This window comes from Coffea arabica, chromosome 9c (genome assembly GCF_036785885.1).
Source record: "Coffea arabica cultivar ET-39 chromosome 9c, Coffea Arabica ET-39 HiFi, whole genome shotgun sequence".
Lineage (NCBI taxonomy): Eukaryota > Viridiplantae > Streptophyta > Magnoliopsida > Gentianales > Rubiaceae > Coffea > Coffea arabica.
The window spans coordinates 7,266,055-7,289,800 of record NC_092326.1 but is presented as its reverse complement, the minus strand read 5'-3'; the positions used below and the strand labels follow the sequence as shown (position 1 = coordinate 7,289,800).

General features: G+C 36.5%; 1 protein-coding gene across 1 annotated transcript; it reads right to left on the bottom strand.

The window, feature by feature from the left end:
- Positions 1-8,255: 8,255 nt before the first annotated feature.
- Positions 8,256-17,395, bottom strand: LOC113708923 (3-oxoacyl-[acyl-carrier-protein] synthase I, chloroplastic). Its single transcript, XM_027231648.2, has 7 exons — positions 16,554-17,395; positions 15,001-15,432; positions 13,644-13,817; positions 9,405-9,518; positions 9,091-9,192; positions 8,886-8,952; positions 8,256-8,693 (listed from the first exon to the last, which is right to left on the bottom strand). The coding sequence occupies exons 1-7, from the start codon at positions 17,019-17,021 to the stop codon at positions 8,626-8,628; spliced, it is 1,425 nt and encodes a 474-aa protein (XP_027087449.1). The 5' UTR covers positions 17,022-17,395; the 3' UTR covers positions 8,256-8,625.
- Between the last annotated feature and the right edge of the window lie 6,351 nt (positions 17,396-23,746).

The window sequence follows — 23,746 nt, the reverse complement described above, 5'->3', positions numbered from 1 at the left end:
AAGGGAAGTTTGGACCGACTTTTTCCCAAAAGATTTCTTGAACTTGACTCTCATCAAATATGGATAAACCTTGGGATCTGTTTGAAATGTTTATTTTTTGAGGGTTTGTGTAAAAATTTTATTGTAATTTTGTGAGAACTTGTACTTTTATTCCTACTTTCACCCATTTTAAAATTATTTGCATTGGTGTTATTTAATTTTATTATTTTAGCAAGCATTTTACTCAAATCATATTTTTATCGCTTACGCGTCAAAATTTTTCAAAAGTCACACCGGCACGACTAATTGGAGATTTGGAAATTTAACCTCGGACTAGTAAGAATGAGTATTAGTGGTGTAAGAGAAACTATCTTGGAAGATTAGTATTTGAGGGTAGCAAACAAGAAGGAAATTAGTAATGCATAACACTATTGAGCTACTATTCCTAGTTGACCTTCTCAACCACCAAAAGCAAGTTTTCCTCTCAACTTCACATCACAATTCAAACTCCATCTCCTCTCCTTTTCTCTCTCATTTGGCTGAACACTTGAACCTCAAAAGAGGAGAAGAAAACTCAAAACTCCAACCACAAATCTTGCTCCAAGATTTCATCCAACACCTTCAAACTTTTGGAAGTTGATCTAGTTAGAAGAAAGCTCCTATCTTATGGTGATTTCTTGGTGGATTGGTGGTTAAAAGCTTGGCTCTAACTAGGGTTGAAGAAGCTTTGGAGAGATAACAAGCTTCACTTTCCTTGATCTTTAGTTTATACAAGAGTTAGTAGTGGTTTTGGGTTGATATGCAAGGATATTTTAAACCCTAACCAAAGCTAGGCTAGATGACTTGAGGAAACCCTTGTTTTCTTGAATTATACTTAGGTAGATGCCTTGAGGTGGATGATTAGGTAGTAGACTTGAAGATTCTTGTTTGTTTGGTTGTTATTTTTTGTGATTTCTAGCTTGATTTGGGCTTGAATGTTGAAGAGAAAATTTTAAGAGAAAGAGAGGAGGTGCTGTCTGAATTTTACTGATTTATTTCCCCAGGTTTAATTTCGAAATTTGTTGTTCAAATGGCTGTAAAAATACTTGTTATATGTTGGATTGTGTGTGTGAAAATTATCTCTCAAAAAACATTTCATTTAGTTGAGTTAAAGTTAGGTTAAAGTGAGGAAACAAACCTGGAAAATTTCTGATCAGTTTGGCCGACCAGTATGCATTCAACAGTATATAATTTTTTGTACAGGAGTTGAAATCAAGTGCTATTTGCAGCATATGAAACTAGACACCGAGGGATTTCTAACGGTATAAAATAAACCTGCTAATTCGTTTTATATGAGCCGTAGTGAACCAGCAAAATTGACTGATTTTCTCCTACTGTTTTACCCGTGAGACCTGCATAGCTGCAGATTGTAGCTCATTTTTGTTCCCCTTGTGAAATGAATTTGAAGACAGTTTCTTCTAGTGATTCCTAGAATTTTGAATCTAGTTTCCAACGCCATAAACCATGCTAATTTTTTATTTGTGTAGCCTTAGTTATGACCTGACTTACAAATTATGTCAAGTGTTCCAAAGCTGGAAATTCGTGAACCAAGTTTCAAAAATCAGCTTTCATAAAACTACTGTATCTTGGTGTAGAAAGATCCGAATTGAGTTTCACTTATTTTGTTTGAAACTAGACTTGGATTTCTTTCAGTGTTATAAATATCAATGGCAGGTTCGATTCCTATGAATTTTGCCAAATTTTCAAAGTTCACTTAAATTCAAGGCTGTTTTGCTCTGTTCTTGCTGAAACAGTGATTTTGAGCTAATATTTGACTGAGTTCGGATATGAATCTTGTTGACCTTGGTCGATCAATCCTTGGTTTTGATGATTAACAAACCAAAATGTAGATTTGGGCTAATATTTTTATGTGAGTAATTTGTTAGAACAGATTCTTGTGGCATAAAAGAAGAAGCAAAAACAGGGCACTCATGTCGGACGCTATCGGACGTCCGAAAGGATGAAGAACATCAAGAAGGAAACTCTGTCGGACGCTCGTGAGGAAGCATCGGACGTCCGGAAGGATCGGACGCACGCCTCGGACGCACATCGATCGCATCGGACGTCCGAGAAATTTCGCAAAGATTTGATGACTCTCTGCCTACGTTCGGACGCAGGGTTCGGACGTCCGACAGGTGGTTTGGACGCAGGGTTCGGACGTCCGACAGGAGGTCTCGGACGTCCGACAGGCCAACGGCTAGTTTTGACAGCATTTAATATTTGACCGTTGGAGAGCCTTTTGAAACCATTTCTCACCTTCTATAAACACCCCAAAGCACAAGAAGACAAGTGACTTTTGCCAACACAAAATACAAGCTTACAAGTGAGATTTTTGAGTAGAAAGATTCTTTGTTGGTTGTACAAGGGGTTGGGAAAGTTGGGTTGTGAGGTTGCTCAAGTGAAAACCTTGGTGAAGGTGAACCTATCACTTGGAGTGGTAAAACCTTGGTGAAGGTTGCCTCATTTGTATAAAATAGTTCTTAATTGGGTGAGTGATCTTTCAAGTGTAGGTTGTTGAGGGTTAACTAGAATTGTTGTAAAACTCCTTGGCTCAACCAAAGAGTGTTTGGGGTGAGGAAGGAGTGAACCTTCACTTGTACATCTTGGTTAGCATCGCCATCAATTGAAGAGGCTATTGGATTGATATTTGGTTTGCATTTCTTATCTTTTCTCTTTAATTAAGTTTTCTTTATTGTGCTTAAATTTGATATATCTTTGTGCATCATTGTGATATTGTTTGTACTCATTGGGTTGCACCGGGCACTTACAATTGGTATCAGAGCTTGGTCTCTTTTGATCAAGCTTAACCGCTTAAAGTAAAGATCATGGCAACCATAAAAGTTTCTTTTTTAGAAGGGCAATCTATTGATAGACCACCTATGTTTAATGGTTCTCATTTTAGCATGTGGAAACAAAGAATGATGATTTTCTTACAATCCGTTTATATTGAATTATGGTATGTGGTAGAAGATGGTCCTTATGAAGCTAGAATAGTTGACTCTACCACTAATTTGAGTAGATTAAAGACTAGACAAGAATTGAATGAAAAAGACAAGAGATACCTTTCTTTGAATGCCAAGGCCATGTGTATATTGTACAATGCATTAGATGTAAATGAATCTAGTAGGATTAAAGGTTGTAAATCAGCTAAAGATATTTGGGATAAATTGTGTGTATTTCATGAAGGTAACCAAGATATTAAAGAACAAAAGAAATCTTTGCTTGTTTCTCAATATGAATTTTTCAAAATGCATCCTCTTGAAAATGTTGATAAGATGTGTAGTAGATTTTGTGACATTATTGAAGATCTTAAATTGCTTGGAAAAGAATATTCTTTGGGTGAGAAAAATAGAAAGATTTTGAATGCCTTGCCAAAAGAATGGGAAAACAAAATAAATGCTATAGAAGAGGCAAAGGATTTAAATTCTATGTCCATTGAATCTCTTGTGGATACCCTAACCTCTTATGAATTAAAGCTGAAATTCAAAGAGCAAGAGGAAGAAAATGCAAGAATGTATAAGAGAGGCGTAGCTTTTAAAGCATCTCAAGTGGGGGATAACCCATCCTTCATGGGTAATGAAATCATGGAAGTGGACAATGATATAACTCTTCACATCAAAAGTTTCAAGAAGATCTTCAACAAGAGATGCTCAAGAGGAGATTGCAAAATTACATGGGATGAATGCAATTCAAAAAGAGAAAAAGAAGAGTTGGCCCAAATGGCACTAATGGCCGTTGGAGAAGATGAGGTAAGTTCTTATCACTCTTCTTGTGATGAAGATAATGAAGATGATGATGTGAAAATTCTTATGATTAAAATGCATAAAAGTTTGAGAAAATCTTATGCTAAAAATAAGGATTTGAAAACAAAAATAAATGATTTGTTGGAAGAAAACTCCAAACTGTTTCAAGAAAACAAATGTTTGAGAATGGAAAATGATGATCTAAAAAATCAAAAAAATGTTTTTGATTGCAAAAATAATTTGAAAAGGAAGTTAGAAGAGAAAACAAAGTTTTATGAAAAAATGTTGGAGGAACAAAATGTGTTAAAGAAAAGAATTAATGACTTGAACGAGTTTCTCCAAAATGAAAAACAAAAGTTTTCTCAAACAAAAGAAAGCAAATCTTTTCAAGGCACAAATAAGTTTGCTATGATAAGAAGTAAGAAAATTAGTTGCATTAAATCCACCTATGTGCAAAATACTTCTATCATGTGTAACTTTTGTTGCAAATTTGGACATATGCAAAATGATTGTTATGTAAAGAAAAATATGAGAAAAGGAATGAAATTCATGTGGATTGCTAGATCATGTCGTATTAACTCCCAAGGACCCTATAAAGAAAGGGTACCAAATGAAATTTCTCATATTTAGGTACATCATGAAGATTTGATCCAAGTAGTGCTATATGGTTGTAAGTACATTTGAAAATTTTGATATTCAATATGGTCTTGATTTGAAAAATAAAGGGGGAGTTTGTTTTTTATTGATGCCAAAAGGGGGAGTAGGATTTATTGAAATTTCTTTGTATGTTGGCACTTTCTAAGGGGGAGCTTTATTTGAACTTATTTGATAAAAGAAATCTTCATTTTGTTTGTCATCATCAAAAAGGGGGAGATTGTTGACCTTGGTCGATCAATCCTTGGTTTTGATGATTAACAAACCAAAATGTAGATTTGGGCTAATATTTTTATGTGAGTAATTTGTTAGAACAGATTCTTGTGGCATAAAAGAAGAAGCAAAAACAGGGCACTCATGTCGGATGCTATCGGACGTCCGAAAGGATGAAGAACATCAAGAAGGAAACTCTGTCGGACGCTCGTGAGGAAGCATCGGACGTCCGGAAGGATCGGACGCACGCCTCGGACGCACATCGATCGCATCGGACGTCCGAGAAATTTCGCAAAGATTTGATGACTCTCTGCCTACGTTCGGACGCAGGATTCGGACGTCCGACAGGTGGTTTGGACGTAGGGTTCGGACGTCCGACAGGAGGTCTCGGACGTCCGACAGGCCAACGGCTAGTTTTGACAGCATTTAATATTTGACCGTTGGAGAGCCTTTTGAAACCATTTCTCACCTTCTATAAACACCCCAAAGCACAAGAAGACAAGTGACTTTTGCCAACACAAAATACAAGCTTACAAGTGAGATTTTTGAGTAGAAAGATTCTTTGTTGGTTGTACAAGGGGTTGGGAAAGTTGGGTTGTGAGGTTGCTCAAGTGAAAACCTTGGTGAAGGTGAACCTATCACTTGGAGTGGTAAAACCTTGGTGAAGGTTGCCTCATTTGTATAAAATAGTTCTTAATTGGGTGAGTGATCTTTCAAGTGTAGGTTGTTGAGGGTTAACTAGAATTGTTGTAAAACTCCTTGGCTCAACCAAAGAGTGTTTGGGGTGAGGAAGGAGTGAACCTTCACTTGTACATCTTGGTTAGCATCGCCATCAATTGAAGAGGCTATTGGATTGATATTTGGTTTGCATTTCTTATCTTTTCTCTTTAATTAAGTTTTCTTTATTGTGCTTAAATTTGATATATCTTTGTGCATCATTGTGATATTGTTTGTACTCATTGGGTTGCACCGGGCACTTACAAATCTGTAAAAAGTGTCTTCTAGAGAGTTTTAATTCATTGAGTTTATTTTCCAATGGTATAAGATTTTAAAATTTTGGACTTATAAAACTCATGTTATGATTTTTCAAAGAAGGTTGCCAAAACCGAATTTTTCCTTGTAAAGTGACAAAACTCCAAAGTGACTTGGAAACATTTTCTAGGTTTCAATCCTAACTTTCTTGATTGTTTGCACCTTATTTCATACATTGGAAAATGGATTTCAACCCCTAATCTAATGCCTTTGGTTTTCATGAAATTAAACCATAATGGAGCATTTTAACTAGAATAATTCTTGAGCGATTTCACTAGTTTCATATTCAAAACTTGGAACTTTTAACTTCCACATTTACTATGAAAATAAGCAGCATTTTGATGGATTTTGACTCCATAAGATTAGAAAACATGAACACTCCATTATATTCTAAAACTTAGGTATAGGATTAGAAGTTATGAGATATGAAAGCCATCTTTCCTTTCCTTGATTTTCGTGCCAAAAATTAAGTAGGGTACTTTCTTCTTGGAATTAAAATTTCTTGCCACGACTTGAATCGAAAACGACTTTTGAGTTCTCTTTGAGTGTTATTTCAATGTTTTAGCGAAAAAGTCTCTTTTAACTTGTGGCTTTGAGTGTGGGTAGCAAGAGGATATTTTTCTTATTAGCCTTGGTCGAATACCTAAGTAATCATGATTGTGCATGTCTCAAGTGATCACGTAGACACCGAGGAGCTCGTTTGACCTCTTGCTTTTGCTCTCGTATTTGGTCTTGACTTTTGATGAGTGTCAAGTGCATGTTTCATGTACTATGATTGAAATGATATTTGTATAAGTGTTATGTGAAATTGTTATGATTCATGAACTTGCCGAGACAAAAGTGTACTTTATCGCCCTTGTCCTCTCCCTCTTGAATACTTGTTACTTGAACTATGAATTTGCGTGACTTAAACTTGTACTTGAATATGTTTGTAATTGTGAGTTCCGAGCGGCAGCATATACCACACCCTATTTGGGTGAGAGGTGCCTCTCATCCCGACTCAGTACTATGACCAATTTTAACTCGATTAGAGCATTGTCTCATCGACCACTTATACTCGTGGGGATGCCCAAAACCCATTGGCTAGCCTCGTAACTTGACCCGGTAAGGCCTTGGTCGAGAAGTTTGGTGAACCATGAAAAATTATAAACTTTGGTCTTTTGAAATCTTGCTTGGCATATTCGAGTAGTATTGCCATCTCGTGCGTGTTTGGTTCCGAATCTGAGAAGGTGATATGGTAGATGGAAGAAGTAAGTGTAGCTCTACGGACATGTTACTACTTGAGTTAACGGAGGGTCAACCAAAAATAGCTTGAACCGGTCGTGATGTGGAAATAGCTCTTGAGAGCTCCTGTATCCTTTTCATTTGTGTTTTACTTCTTACTTGCTCGTTTATGTGAAATTTGTGTTAAGTCTCTCTTAAGTGTGTTATTTGAGTTAGTTCGTGTTACTTGTTTGCTTGCTTGCTTGATTTCTTAGCCTCACTGAACGTTAGCTCACCCCAAGTTGTATTCCTTAACAGGTTTGGAAGTGGAAGTTGATGATTCTAGACTAACGTCTTTTGGTGGAAGCTAGTATATCTCTTGTATGTTATGGGAGACATTTGAAGTGTAAATTTTGTTATAGTTGTATATTTTGGATTGTAATTATAAATGGTAGCCTTGAGAATTTTGGACTTGTATATTCGAAATATTTCTTTATTATAAGTCAATGGTTGACTTGTGGTTCTTTATTAAGTTTGAATGAATGCGTGAATTTTGATGAGAGTTGGACAGACGCCCTACTGATACCCTAAGGTTTGCCCTAGGGAGAGGTGGAGACGTCACAAATTTACTGTAAAATTTGTAAAAAAACTTTTGTGTATTAAAGAAAAATTTTGTATTTTGTATTTTTTTTCTTTTCTCTCCTCTTCATCCTCCCCATACCACTCCTACCACTCTTCCTCCCTCTCTCCCTCCCCAGTGCCAACCTCCGCCACTTCACCCTCCCTTGTTTTTTCCCCTCTCTCTCTCTCCGCCCTTCTCTCTTACCCATTCTCCTCCCTCCCTCCTCTCCCCTCCCCTCCCTCCTCCTCCTAAATCTAGTCGTGTGACCATAGCTCATTAGGGAAGGGGAGAGGCAGAGTGATGGAGTGGGGGGGGGGGGGAAGAAGGGATAGTGGGGGAAAGGGGAGAAGGAGCGGAGAGAAGAGGAGGAGAAAGAGAAATAGTTGCATGACCAGAGCTTGTTAGAAAAGGGGAGGGGACGGAGTGAGGGAGAGTGGAAAAAAGGGGTAGCAAGGAATAGGAGAGGAGGAGAAGAGGAGAGCAGAGGAGGAGGGAGGTTAGGAGGAGGAGAGAGAGAGAGACAGAAGATAAGTTTTGAGGTGCCAACTAGCAGCGATGGGCTGACGTACAGGAGGGAGAAGAAGAAGGAAATGAAGAAAAAACTTTGCATGTTTTGAATATTTTGGTGTGTTTATTTTTAAAAAGTTTGGGTGTTTTCAAAGGTTCCCGCAAACACAATTGTAAAAAGAAAACTTGTCAATTGAAAACAGGGCAACAAACAAGGCTCCCAGGCAGAGTCTTCGGCATTGCCAGACCATGAAGCACACAAATGAAACATGTTTGCTTTCATCTTTACCCACACGAATTGGTAGCATGAGTCTGTTCGCACCTTCCCTCTGTTTTCGCTTCAGGGAACGGGAGCGACGGAAAAAAGAGGATTCTTAAACTAAGATGTCTGATCAAAGTCCTCGAACTAAGTGCACAGCATCGCTTACTACTACATAGTTCAAAACTGATTACACTTCAAAACTAACCTCCCGCAGAAGTTTATATCCATCTACTGATAAATGAAGTCTTAACTCTTAACTAATTAACTCAAAATCATTACATGTTGGGAATTGCTTGACATTCTCCAGCAAGGGAAAAATGGAACTTCGATGAGCAAGATTGCATTTGCAACAAGATTACAAATGAGATGATTTAGGGCTTGAATGCTGAAAAGGCAACCACAGAGTTATGTCCACCAAATCCAAATGAATTTGAAATGGCTGCAAGTGAAGAGATATGAATTTGTTAACTCACGAGCAAAGAAACAAGTTCATTATGGTGTTTTTTTTTTTTTGGTGTTTTGTTTTTTTTTGGGGGGGGGGGGGGGGGTGGTCGTTATCATGAAGTGTTATTTGTTACATTGTTAAAAAGGAAAAGACAAAGTTGAAATGTGAAATACACAAGTATCTTACCAACATTAACTTCATGCTGCTGCTTTGTGTTTGGTACTGTATCAAACTCAACTGCAGGCTCTGGATTCTGCATAGGAGTTTTAGTGTATTTAAAACAGTCCATACTACTATAACATTTAACTGCAAAATTATGAATAAGTATAATAAAAGAGCAATATAATCTACTATAGAAAAACATAATTGAACAAAAACTGAGAGAACATACGAATTGATTGATAGTAGGATGAACCCAGCCAGTTGTGATAGCTTTCACCGTTGCAATAGCTTCTAAGCCACCAGCGGCACCAAGGCAGTGCCCTATCATAGACTGTAGTTAAATGGAAAAAGGTCAGAAGCATGTACTGTACCAATTTACTGTAGTAAGCAACCATGTTGCATGGGGCTAGGAGCCAATATGTTGTGCTTAAATCTGGGAATAAGCAACTATAGTGGATCACACAAGCAAAATTTGTGTGCGAGGAATAGGGTTGTCTCTATGCCTGTGCGTGTGTGTGTGTGTGAGAGAGAGAGAGAGAGCACCTTAGTTGCATTCATTTTGATCCCTGAAGTGTTCTTGAAAACCTTCTTAATAGCATTCACCTCAGCTAGGTCACCAACGACGGTGGAAGTAGCATGAGCATTGATGTAGTTGACCTGGAAATGAAGATTCATAAACTTAACTTAATCTCAATATTCACAAATTAAGCAAAATTAGATCTTCCAGGCATGATAAAACCATATTTAATCTGTAACTAGTATAGAAATGGAACTTGCACCAGCAATAAGATTTGGAGAAAAGTAGGACCCTGACTTCACAATTTCAATCTCAATTCAGCAATACATGGAGGTTTTCATTTAATCAATTTATTGTTATCTGCTCGATATCATAGTTAAAGCATCCCAAAGATGGAAAACAATTGTATTAGCAAGAACATCCATGTTCGCTTGACTAAACTGGGATCAATTAATCTATCTCCTGAGTAATCAATGGAAGTGATATGCAATTTCTATGTCCTGTCAAGTCACGACTACTATGATATAGGAGTTTACATAAGCACCAATAACTAAAATATAGACCAACCTAGTCTTTTTCTCATGTCTGGACACAGAAAACATAGAGCAACTAGATGCAGGCAATATCTTGAGTAAGCCATCCTCATTAGGTGTTGGAGAGGAGTAAAAAGATGCTGAACTAATACTATTCGGATGATGGCAGGCATGCATGATGAAACACAATGAAGCAAGAAAAATCAATAATGCTGTGGTTCATGACCAAATTTATGCTTTTAGGTACAAGCAAAGAACAGCCAATTTAGCTCAAAACCCTCGAGTTGAGAGAACTTTATAAGATTACTTTTTTTTGTATGTCAAAACCAGAACTAAATACAAAATAAAACCTAATTTTTTACAAATTCACTCTAAACTAGGGTTCTAATCTAACTAAAAACAATTGTAACTACTCATCCTGATCCCTAGAGTCCCAATTGATCTTAGTTCATTACCAATTAACTTCTATTGTAATCCTATGTGTCAGATTGTATACATCTTATGAATACAAACATGCAGCTTTCAATATTTGAAAGTATATTTGAAGCACATTTAGGTTCTTAGAAAGAATACCTTGTAAAAGCTACAGACAAAAAATGACAAAATTCTCTGAATCTACCATTATATAATAATAGAATAGATTTTCTTAGCTACTTATTGGTCTTAGTTCCAGCATCTTTGTTAAACTGCCAAAAAAATTAAGCATGGTCAGCTCCTGGCATTCAAGAAGGAAAAATTCTTTGAGACGGACACAATACCTGCTGTCGATCTATCAAACCCTTTTCTATGGTGTGGAGGAAAAATGCACTGCCAGAAAATCTTAAAACGAAGAGTTCAAAAAAAGGGTTGACTGATTCTCAAACCTGACCAAGTTCCCTTCAATGGTCATTGGTTTATATTCAGGAAAGTGCATTGGAGATTGAAACCTCAAGAAAATCCTATGTTAAGCATCAAATTTGTTCTGACTGACCCTTGCTCTACAGATTTAACTGCAAAACTCATGCAAAAACTCAAAGTCAAGACAAAGCATAGATTTTATTTCCCCTTCAGTTTTTCCAAACGTAGCAGAGTATCTTCAATCTTTCTGTTAGCAGATTGCATCTTGAGGTAAAGTTAAGGCAGATTCGAACAAAAGTGCTCGAACTTAAGTTAAACTGCATTAGATGGAAGATGCAGCTAAGTAGGGTCCATTATAAGAATGAGCAGGGCAAAAGAGCAAGAAGCAAAACAATAAAGAACATGAGTAAGGAACCAAATGCTACTTTGAACAAAAAGTCATGGATGGTGAACTATAGCAGAACCCTGTTTGGGACCTAAGCTTTTACCAAGTTTGTTAGATACTAGTTTTTTAACAACTTTAACTACAGGAACCCAAAAAAACTAATCAAATTTTTTAACCTACACACTTCAAAATATCTAATAGACAAAAAACTTCCTCTTTTCTTCTTCTTTCTCCACCACCCTAAGCCACCACACCTTCATCGCCAGCCACCACCTCCGCTGCTGCTTCCGGAGCCGGTCACCTATTCCGGTGCCGGCCTTCCTTTTTTTTTTTTTCCCTTTCTCGCTCTCCCTCTCCCCCTCTCCTACCCTCCCCCTCCCCTTTGACCGATCGGTTGGTGCTCCCCTTTTTTTTCCTCAACCTCTCTCTCTCCTTCCCTCCCCTCCCCCTCCCCTCCCCTGCCACCCTCCCCCTTCCCCTGGCTGCGATCTGGTTGTTGACTAGAGACCAAGACTCCTGTCCTAACCACTGGACGAAAGGAACCAAAAAGCCAAGCCAGTAAGAGCTCTCCTCTCCGAGCTGTACCGGATTTCCCCCCTCCTCACGAAATTCCCCCAAGTAGCCTTTCCTTGACATCTCATTTCTGGGTCAGTCATCATTTCTGCAATCTGGTCACGCGACCAGATTGGGCAAAGGGGGAGGGGGAAGGGGAGGAGAGTAGGTAAGGGGAGGAGAGGGGGAGAGAAAAAGCAAAAAAAAAAAAAGAAAAGAAAAAACCATGGCTGCAAGTTCTCTGGCATCGGGAGGGAGAGGGGGAGGGTGAAGGGGAGTAGAGGGGGAGAGGGAGAGGGAGAGGGAGAAGAGGGGAAAAGAAAAAGAAAAAAAAAATTTTGGACCATGGCTGCTGGTTCTTCAATGTCGGAGGTAGAGGTGGCAGGGGAGGGAAGGGGGAGGGGGAAGGAAGAAGAAAAGAAAAAGGAAAGAAAAGAAAAAGGAAAGAAAGAAAAAGAAAGAGAAAGAGAAAAAGAAAGAAAAGGAAAAAAAAGTTTTTCATCTTAAAAAATTTTTCCAAAAGCTTCCACAGTGCACTATAGTAAAGTTTTAGACAAACTTCCAAAAAACTTAGGTGTCAAATGGGGCCCAAGTCTTTTAGTCAACTCAGTAACATCAGGTAACCAATATAGACCTAGGGATTACATGACTTGCTCTACTTCCTGAAAAAATATGCCCAAGAAAAGAGGCTGGTAGCACAAATAGGTTAGAAGATTACCAGCTCCTAAATTATTTCCAAACAGAACATCAATTGACAAATGCCACCACTGTGTATTAAAGAGGAAACCCCAAGCAATAACCTCACAAATAGTCAGCAAGATATGAAGAGAAACCTCTAATTGGACTCCTTATTGCCCTTTATACTAATTCCAGCAAACCAATCACTATTAAATCAAGCGAAATAAACGAGATCAGCATCTTATATCTCCCGCCCCATACATTTTGACTAGTAAAGATCTTCACAAGCATTTCAATGACATCCCAAGTAAGATATCATCACTTCTAAATAATCACGAACATAGATTTTGCAGTTAGCTTCCTGTACCTAAAACGAAATAAGTGCAACCCCAGTTGATCTGAAAAGAACTCCAGAACCCAAGATGGTGCCCAAATATTAGGGAGAAGGCATATAATATTTGTTTGTTGGTGCAGTTTGACATTACTATCCAATGTCTTCTCTTCAGTTTTCAACATTAAAAAGAAATCATAAAAAGTTGGACTAAAAGATTCTAATAAAGAGCAGTTAACAAACTCCTAAGTCCAACGACACCATCTAGAAAGGACATGGACTTCCTTAGATTACATTCAAGTTAGGGCAATGGAGCTCTTTGATATTAATGCTCGAGTCGAAGCCTTGGGAACTGCCTGAATCTTGAATCAGAATGGGCAGAATTTGTGGGATTTGACATCTCTGGAACAAAAACTCCAAAAAAATGGATGGTCCACCAATTTGGCCTTAATCCGCCTTATGATGCCAGAGAGAAAAATTGGTGAGATCATGTCCTGTTTTTTGTATCATATTTATATTTTTAAGGTAATAATGGTAGTGAAAAAATAGCTTTTCTAAAAAGCTCATAGAGCCGTTACTCAGGAAAGAGAAGTCACTTGTCAAACAAATATTGTCTCTCTCTTCCTGGGAACAGTATAAAAGTCAGTTTCTCAAAGTAAAGCATTAAAATCTCCTACTAAAATTTGTAGCCACCATCTTCAAACCTTTTCTTGCACTATGACTAAAGCAATGATGCTTTTTGAGTATCTAGAGAAATACCCCAGGGACAGTTAAAAAATTTTCAGCAGATCAACAAAAGTACATTAGATTCATTGTTGTGTGAAGACTTATGAGTTAACTGGAATAGGAAAGGATAGAAAACAGCAGAACAAGGAAAACGTATGGCATGGTTTAATGGCAATAATATTTGAAAATGTTGCAATATAATATTTGTTTTTCAGTTATGTACCTCCTCAGGAGAAACACCAGCATCTTCAAGGCTACTTTGGATGCATGATGATACCCCCAGTCCATCAGATCGTGGATCAGTCATGTGATAAGCATCACAGTTTACAGCACCACCCAAGTACTCAGCAATTATAGGTGCATCCCGTTTCATTGCATGTTCCAAACTTTCCATCACCTGCCAAGATGTGAAAATCTCTCAGAGAAGTTGACATGTACTAACCTAATTCCAGAATCCTCATAGCAAGAACATTTGAATGCTCAAAAGAAGAAAAATACAGTTAAAAAAAAATTTTAAAGTGAAAGATTAGGAAAGAAGTACATAAAAAAAAGGAAGTCCTTGTCGAAAAATCTTCAAAGTACTGAAACAATAAGAAGTTTCTTAGCATGATAATACAAGATGTGTTCTTAAATGCTCCAGAAGCAACAATCTAAAGAAGTAAAGAAAAAATCACAGTCGATAGCACAAAGACATATGTTTTAATTTCAAAAAGTCTTCATCTTGCTGTGACTCTAAATTAGCAACCACTCTGGAGTCACCCAGCCTCTCAGTTGGATTAAACAAAAATGACATTCCATAAGAAACACTGCATCAGCCAAGGTGATTTTCAGAATTAACTCTCAACATTACAAATTTCCATTACATCAGTCAAGGTCATTTTTTTTACACCAAATCTATAATTGCATACTATAAGTTTACATACTATGTTCCATCACATGATCAAAAGAAATTCACCTATTTACTCTATAGTTTCACAAACTAACCTAACTAATACCACCAAAACAGTTTGGCACTATGAATAAAAAGATTGATATCTGTTGAGGAAAACTATATAACAAACTAAATAGATAGAAACTGATCTTTCACATTTAATATCAGTTCCATTCAACACCAAAATAATTAATAAACTTTTAGTCTATCAGGGCTTTGCAAGAAAATCAGAATGGGAATTGACATCCCAGCTTCTAGCATTATAAATTGAACCCATGACCATTTACTTCATTCTACTAATAAAATAACTCTAACAAGAACTTAGAAATTCCAGAAAATCAAAGTTGTACAGACATCTTAATAGACTTAGTTGGAAAATCTTAGAATTGTAGACTTCTTAATTGACTTAGTTGGAAAATTAGAAAACTAACTGTTTATGATGTGGCATGCAATTTCAGTGCTTTTTTTTGGGAAAAAAAATAGCTTAAACAAAAACACAAAAAGAAAAATGGCAAATCTGATGAGTTATGCTCTAACTTATAGATCGATGCAAAAAACTGGTCATATATCCTTGATTAGACAGTATACAGAAAAAGAAAAATGCTAGTAATTACATTTACACTACAAGCAATAGGGGATGCATACTTACCAAGACTCCAGCACCTTCACCCATAACAAAACCATCTCGAGCTTTGTCCCAAGGTCTAGAGGCAGTTTTTGGATCGTCATTTCTCTGAGATAGAGCTCTACATGCAACGAAACCTCCCAATCCAATAGGAATAATGGCAGCTTCAGTTCCACCAGCAATCATCATATCAGCCTCACCTCTGCGGATGTGATTGGCAGCCGCATAGAAGCAATAATTTGAGGTAGCACAAGCAGTTGAAATTGAGTAGTTTGGTCCCATAAAACCCAGATCAATGGCAAGCAAGGCAGACCCCATGTTTGTTATGGCATAAGGTATGAAAAAGGGAGTAATTTTCCGGTAACCTTTCTCTATTAGGGCCTGAACTCCATCGGAGAACACTGTAAGACCACCCATCCCTGTTCCAACAAGAACACCAGCTCGCTCCTTGTCAATCTGTATTCATAGCAGAAGTAGAATAAATTAAGGAGATGGAATAAACAAACAAATAGGACCAGCAGTATTGTTTTATGCTACATTAAGAATTTGAATAAACAATGACCTTCCAACAATTCGAACAGGAAGAAGAATGGCAAGTCTCAGCTGAAACACTTGTAATATTAACTTTTCACAGTGAAAGAGAAGATCAACTTTCAACCCAATTCTGGCATATTCTTCAATAAATTACATTGGCACCTTTTCCTCTATAGTTGCATTTGAAATGCCACGAACACTCCTCTTGATTTCAATTCACAACAATATTGATGCAGATCCAGTAGAGAAAACAGGAAAGAGATTAATAGATCACTACTTGCAAAGATACTTGGCAGGCTGTACTCAATTTTCTAACATTTGCAACATGTGAATGGGAACCCGCATATCAAAAGCTAATTCAAACCTACTATTTGCATTTCAACATCCTCTAGAGCACACCAGGACCAAACGTATTTGAGTTAAAAGCATGTATCTTAACCATTTGAAATCGTTGAAAAGAAAGGCAATTAAAAAACAAAAAACTTTTTAAGAACTGCTGACCATAAGCAATTAAGAAGCAAACTTTTTAATCCAACACTCAACATAATGTTTTAACCAGGTAACCTTACACTTTAGCTAGCACTCTTGAAACCAAATCAAGTCAACATGGTGGCCAAAGAGCATCGCATTTAGCAAAACTAACAAAATGGTTAAACATAAAGATCAATTGAAACAATACGGACACTGAAAAAAGTTCCAAAATGCAGCATTCATACCCAGCTCAAAAATAACAATAAACCAAAGAAAGAATGTTCCAATCCAAGAACAAAGACAAGGAACTTCTTGAAGACATACCAATGGTGCTTAAATTTCAGAGTACCAACTAGAACAGAAAATTTTATTAGAATCAACTAATTAACTTACCTTTTATTCAGTAAATTAAGAGAAAGTTCGTTAAACTTGAATAAACCAACAAAACAACAACTATAAAATTCAGCTCAACTGAAGGAATAAAAGCTAATCAATTAGAATAAATCATAAAATGCACTAATTACTCAAGAAAACGGATGATAATCTTAGAATTAAACTAGTATAGACCCAACCTTGCCGATTCTATCAGGGGCGAGATCGGCATTTTCTAGAGCCTTTTTCCCAGCAACAATGCAGTACCTCAAGCAATCATCAAGCCTCCTATCATTCTTCCCATCTATATATCCTTCAGATTTGAATCCCCTTATCTGCCCACCAAATCTCGTTGGAAATTTGGACGCATCAAACCTATCAATGGCCGTAATGCCACTCTCTCCTGCGAGCAATTTCTCGTAATACGCGTCCACATCATTACCAAAGACGGAAACCAATCCCATCCCAGTAATGACAACCCGCTTCTTGGGGTCTTTTTCCCGCTTGGCAGCTGAAACGGTGGAAGCGGAGGCAGAGGCGGAGACGAATGGGAGCCTTCTGGAAACAGAGGCGGGTGGTTTTCGGGTGATTGAGAGGAAATGTGAGGTGGGTTTTCGAAGAGGGTCCAGTGGAGATGGTCGGAGAGGAGGGGTTTGAATAGTCTGCATGGTGGATGACGGTGGCAGACGGCGGAGGACGAAGAGGGCGGGCGGTGGCGGTGGTGGTGTTGGCGTTGTTTCGATGAAAACGATGCAGATTGATGGGCAGAGCACCGATGAATTCAGTTTATTGCCACTTTGCTAGTTAGTGGTTTTATGCTGTGTCTTTTGTCATGCGTTAGTATATGTTTTTTAACGTGTGTGAGTGTGTGTGGAAGTCAATAAAAGCGTGACAGGGAAAAAGGGTTATTTGCAAAAGTTTAGGAATCTTGTGTGTGGTGTGTGTAGACAAGGTAGGATTTACCAATGCGAGGAAAGGAAAATGGTTGTAGGCAGAAAAGTTTAGAACTTTGGGCAATTAGGCTAGAAGTTTTCGAACTTGGGCAATTAGGTTTTGGTTGTTTTATGATTTCTGAAAAAGGGTTATATATATATATATATATATATATATATATATATATAATTGAATAAAATAATTGAATGAGTTCTGCTGAAGTGTTTTTGACTTTTTGATTTATAGTTTTACACTTTGCCCAGACTATGGCATAAGTCAACATTTCCTAAACTAAACGTCTTAATTACAAAATGAAGGACTAATAACCCTTAAATGGGGTAGTATTTGAACACAGTTTACCTTTTTAATTTTTTGAGAAAATTCAGAATGTTGTAACATCCCATTGTTTTACTGCTGTGTGCATTCTTGCATCAGACTTTTGTTATCAGCGAGATAAGTTTTTTAAAAAACAAAGAGGTTGCGAGTTGAATGGCTTGTAGTTGGTCATGCTGTTTATTCATAGAAGGCATGATGATCATTAAAAGAAATGAATATATCTGCATATATACTACCAATCATGTGAGTTGTAAAAGAATTGGATAATGAAAAAATTATTCTAAATATTCTTCTAATTTCTCATACAAAATAAAACAAATCTATTAAACTTTTGAGAGTTTATTGAAATGAATTTGTTAGTGAAAAGTGTAGTTGCATTCCAGATGTTAACTTGCGTTGTGCAAAACAAGTCAAAGTTGATATACAACTCGAATTTTTTTTTTTTTTTTAACATACTTGCCTTGGTACCTTATTCAGAAATAACAAGACAAGTTTAATTTCTTTAGTGATTGCCGGCCATATAGTATGCGATATTGAGGATGATGCTTTATTCAAAATTAAAATATATAATGCCTTGTATAAAGAAAAATTAAAGGTAGTCTGTGACGACCCCACCGCTCCCTAGGGCGTATCTCAGATTTGGCGGACCGTCTGTCCAACTCTCGTCAGGACTCATTCATTCTCTTCAAATAAAATAAGATATAACCTCGAGAATAAGTGAAATAACAGTTTCCAAACTTGGGACGTATACTTACATTCATTTCTATTTCAAACATTCATACAATCCCAAATATGACAAAAGTGTTAAATTCCACATACATTCAACCCTAGTTGAGCACTAGCACGAGTACAATTACAAAATTTTCAAAAACTAGACTACGCTAACCTGTACCAATATCACGCCTTGCTCATACCCCCTATAAGGAAAACAAAAACTAAAGGAATGAGCTAAAAACCCAGTGAGGTTCCCATACACATAATCAAGTAATTAAAACAAGAACATTAGTCATTTAAGAACAACTAATCAGGAAAACATTTACAATATAAAAGCAATGATAACACACTCATTAAAAGGATACATGCTCACGTAGAACCATTCATTCATTCACTCGCCAATCATTTTCCTTATTCTTCCAATTATTAAAAAAAAACATTTGCAAATGAAAACTCCTCCAGTGTTCTTGACATTCATTCATTGATTTCAATTCCCGCCACTAGCCAATTCACTGGCCAGTTCTCTACCAACTTTCATGGTCATACTCGAGTATACCAAAACACTGTCCCAAGATCACCAGCTGCCCAACCGAGTCTGTTTCTGGCTCAAGTCGACTGGCAACGAAGAGCAAGGTTCTAGTTCAGCCAAAAGGCTTATATTCATGCACAAATAGCATTCAATCATTGAAAATTCACTTTGATTTGGGTCGTGTGCAATAAAGTATACACTCGCACATCGAAAATCCATTTAACAATTCTTGGAAAGCATTTAACATTCAAGCAAATATTCACAAATAGCCACATAGTCACTTGTTGTACAAACACACAAGGAACACTTACCAATATGAGCAAGAGATATGTCAAAAGTTTCCTTCTGGGTTGTACTCCGAATTACCAAAGAAACCTAGATTAGTCAAAATAAGGTATTATGGTTCAACTAATCAAAATCTCAATGAACCTTCAAAAATCTAAAAATTACTAGTGCAAATATGAAAATACAGTTTTAGAGTGAATAATAACATTTGAACTTCCAAATCATGAAAAATCTTGAGCCATTTCTCAAATTCAAACATAACGAAAGAAAATTCCAGGAATCAGTAATTGAAAGAACAACCAATCCCAAATTGAAGTGAGCAAATATAATTCAAAGTTTTTGAGATAAAACAAACACTTTTCATCTTAGTTGATACCAAATCTTGGTAAAAAACAACTCATATACTACTATTGAAGTGCATTCAAGGATACATATGTAACTTGAGATCCAACTAACCATAAAATCAAACCTTACATTTTACTAATATTCATAAGATCAAGTAATAGAAATTTGGACAGCATGCCCTTTGTATTTCGCTATTTTCCAACCAGTTATGGCTTCATTATTTTCCTCAACTCAGCCCAAAATCACACATAAGCAATATTAACACAATTGCCCTTCAACTAGGCTTAATGTCATCCAAATACAAGGCAAGTCTAGCAATGCAACCGGAAACCAGTTTTAAAGACGAATAGCTAAATAGCAGGTTTGACGTTTTTTGGCGTTTTGGTCACAACTGAAACTATGCTTATTGGATTGGGGTACACTTTATGGCATTTTGAAGCTAAGACAGAGACCTACATTTCTTATGAAGACATCGACATCCAATTCATGCATTCTCAAGGTCAAAATGTGAAATCTCAGAAAAAATAGAAAGCTGCCCGCGAAATAGGGCATTTGGCAGTTAGGGGTATTTTAGTCATTTCACAAGTTACAATGCTCCGATTGAGCTAAATTTTTTCAGGTAGATAGTTAATTCCATTCCCTACAACTTTCATGTTTTGAGCAAGAACTGATTCGGCCTTTATCATGGACGAATATGCAGGTCAGATCGGTTCCAAAAACAAGGCAAAACTGAAATTACACTTCTTAAGCTAAAATTTGCATGTAACCATCACTAATTACGATTAAAAGCTAGAAATTCCACCTTCACACTACACTAGCTTCTACTAATCATATACATGCCAAATCAAAGATGAAATAACTTATATCAAGTCTGGAAAATATCAATCAAACTGAAATTTATCATCTCATGGCTGGAAAATGAAACCCTAAGCTGGAAATTTCACCAATCTTCACAAATCTAGGTTATCTTCCATAAAACTTCCAACTTCAAGCCATCTTCCTAATAAATTGCAAGAATAGAAAGAGAAGGAAGTTCCTCAACTTCATACCTTCAAACCTCCAAGGAAAATACAAAAACAAGAGCTGTCTATGCAAAATCACTCCACCTCAAGCTTCCTTGTCACCTTGTTGCACCTTTGTTTGAATTAGATTTGTGGTTCTTGTTGATTTCTTTCCAAATCAAGCAAAACCCAAGATGGAATTTGAAGTTTCTCCTCTCTTTTCTCTCTCTCTAGTTTTGCCAAGAAGGAAGCAAAATGAAGAGGATTTTAGCCAAAAGAAAAGATAAGAAGAAAGGAAAATGTCTTGGTCAACCTTCCATAGATTTCTAACACTTGTCACTTTAAAATCTTTTCTTTGTTTTGTTTTGTTTTCTTCCTTTTCCTTAGTCAATAATGGTGGCTGACTTAAGGGTTAATTAAGGGCTAATTAGCTCAATTAAAAACAAGGAGATTAAGGTAATAAAGTAGTGTTCAAGTGATGTATTCAATCGGTACGTAGCAAACGGTGCACATCGGTTCAAGTCAATTTTTCTTAACTCGCGCATACTAGTGTTTTCTGTAGACACCAAATTTTAAATAATTTTATGTAGCATCTATTTCATGATTTTCATTTTAGATTGTTTGCATTTTAGTTCGTTATTGTGTGTTTTGCACTATTAGTTGTTATGATATTTTAGTTTTATTCATTTTCGCCCTTTTAGTTGACCTATTTCATTTGCTATTTATTCTTATTTACTTTTAGTTTTAGTTTTTTGTTTTAGCTTTTAAGTTTAAGATTAGCATAGAAGTTTTTAGAAAAAGAAAAAGAAAACATCAAAAACATGTTTTAGTCATTTTGCTTTTATTCAATGCTTTCTTAAAGGAAAAATGAAATGAAAAATCATAAAAAAAGAAAAAAAAGAGGAAAAAGAAGAAAAATTCAAAAAATAGGCTTTAGTTGGTTTGGAAAAATGGAAAGAAAGAAAAGGAAAATTTGTTCACAAAAATATGTTTATTTCTTTAAATTCAATCTTTGGGCACTTTAGTTATTTTTATTAAGTTATTTTGAGAAAAAGAAAATGATGAAAAATGAAAATTAAAAAATTAAAAATGGCCATTTTTGTTTAGTCTTTTGTTTAAAATTATTTTTGTTACCTGGTTTGTGTATTTTTGTTATTATTATTATTTATATTTTTATTTTATCGTTTCTGTAATTATCAAGTTGTTTCAAAAAAAAAAAAATATAGCGGAGCATGCACGCTGCAATTTTTTGCAGCGTGCAAAGGACAGCCACGGATAGCCATCGGATGGCTGGATGGAAAGGGAAGGACAAGCCTTCATCCTCACCATTGGGGTGAGGGTTTAGTGGCCTGGGGTTCCATATAAAAGGCAACAAAAAGGTTCAGCCGTAGAAGAGGTTTTTAGAGAGGGGAACGGCTGAAAAATCTGGGGAAAAACAGAGAGGTAGGCGCGGCGAGTTCCAACAGAAAATAAGAGAAGAACAGAGAGAAGATTAGTGGCGTTGTTTTCTGGGAAAAAGGAAAGGGAATCAAAGAGTGATAGGCTAAGAATTAATAGGAAGGAACAGGGAGAGAGGCGTTGCAGAATTTGGGAGGATAACAGCAGCAAAGGCGCAGCCTTTTTCCAGTTTCTGTTGAGTCTTCGCTGAAGATTGTTGCTCCGCCAGTCATTCATTGTTGCCATCCAAAGGAGTAAAGGTAGTTTTTCCTTGTCTATCTTCATTCATGTGTCGTTAATGCTCCTCAGTTTTGTTTGTTTGTTTGATTGACTGTCTTAGAGTGGCAATTTTGAGCCAAAATTCTGTTCTCGGAAAAAAAAAAAAAAGAGTTCAAAGTGAACAAAAAGTTGTTTTTTTGTATACTTTCACGTCTGGGTTTTGATGTTTAAATTACAGATATTTTCCTGATGATCCTTTTGCTTGGGTAGTTCTGTCTCGGTTTGAGTTTCATGGATAAAGTTTCGCCGCAACTAAAGTAATATTCTCGGTTTGATGTAATGGTACAAACAAGATCAGATTTTTGTTTCTTTAGGTTGCTGAAACTGTGTTCTGTTTTGGTGTTTGGTGATGACTTGGTGCTGGTTTAAGATGTCATGAATACGTTGTTTCCCTCGTTGCCCAAAAGGAAAGCCACGGCAAGAGCCATTCCTGCCCCTTTTATTTTTTTTCTTTTCCTACGTTAGAATAATTCTGGTTTTGTTTAGAGTTTAGGTGAAGATTTTTTTTGTATAATGAACTAGTTTTCATAGTTTTCTTTGGGGGCTGGAAGTGAAGTAGCAGGGCTGAAGCCTTTTGATGGTTGCAGCAATGTTTATTATCGGTGTTGCTAAAATTGCCATAGACATTTTGATTGCTGCATCATTTTTTCCTGTGGCCGAGAGTCTTGTCCTCATTTTTGGCTTGTGTAAAGGTCCTTGTTGTTTCTGATTCGGTCATCCCTTTGTACGCATGATAGGATTTTGAAACAGTTTTTTTTTTTATTATTTGAAATGTTGGAATGCATATGCCATGTAAATACTGAAGTTCAAGAGCATGGTCGGCTAAAGTATAGAATCATTGATGTCCTGCTAAGTTTTTTTCCTGTTTTGTTTAAATAAAGTAGCTAAGTTTTCTGGTTGTTTGGTCCAGATGAAGTTGTTTGGATTAGAGAATGTACAATCCAAGTTGTGTTTAAAATTCGGCATTTGAACATGGAGGGTGTAGTAAATTTTGTAGTTGTATCCATTGTATCCGTTAGCATTGCATGAAGTATTTTCCATGTTTGCCTGTTTCTTTCTCTATCTTCGTTAATTTGAATGTCAAGTTCATGCTTTGATTGTTTGGTTTAAAGTGTTGGAAGTTTGATTAAGAGAACTTTGGTTAAAATATGTGTTTGAAACTGTTTAATGGTGCTTGAAAAGTGAAGGTTAGTAACTAGTTTTGTTTGCAGAAAATTTCCTCAGATGTTGAATCCTTTTGTTGCCTAAAGCTTGGTTTGCATTCTTATTTGCATAAAAATTTTCTTCATTCTGGTTTTTGCATGCATGATAAATTAGTAGGAATTTGAGTTTGAGATTCGGTCTGAAAGTTTCTTGTAAATCTGTCATGCGAGGTTGTTAAGCCTCAAGGCATAAGAGAATAGTTGCAGAATTTTTCTTCATGACATTTGTATGATTTTTCTGTTATGTTCTGGTTGGATTGAATGTTGAAGTTTTTTGTAATGTTCTTGATGTTTGATTGAAAGATTTGTGATCAAGTTTGTGTTGAAGTTGA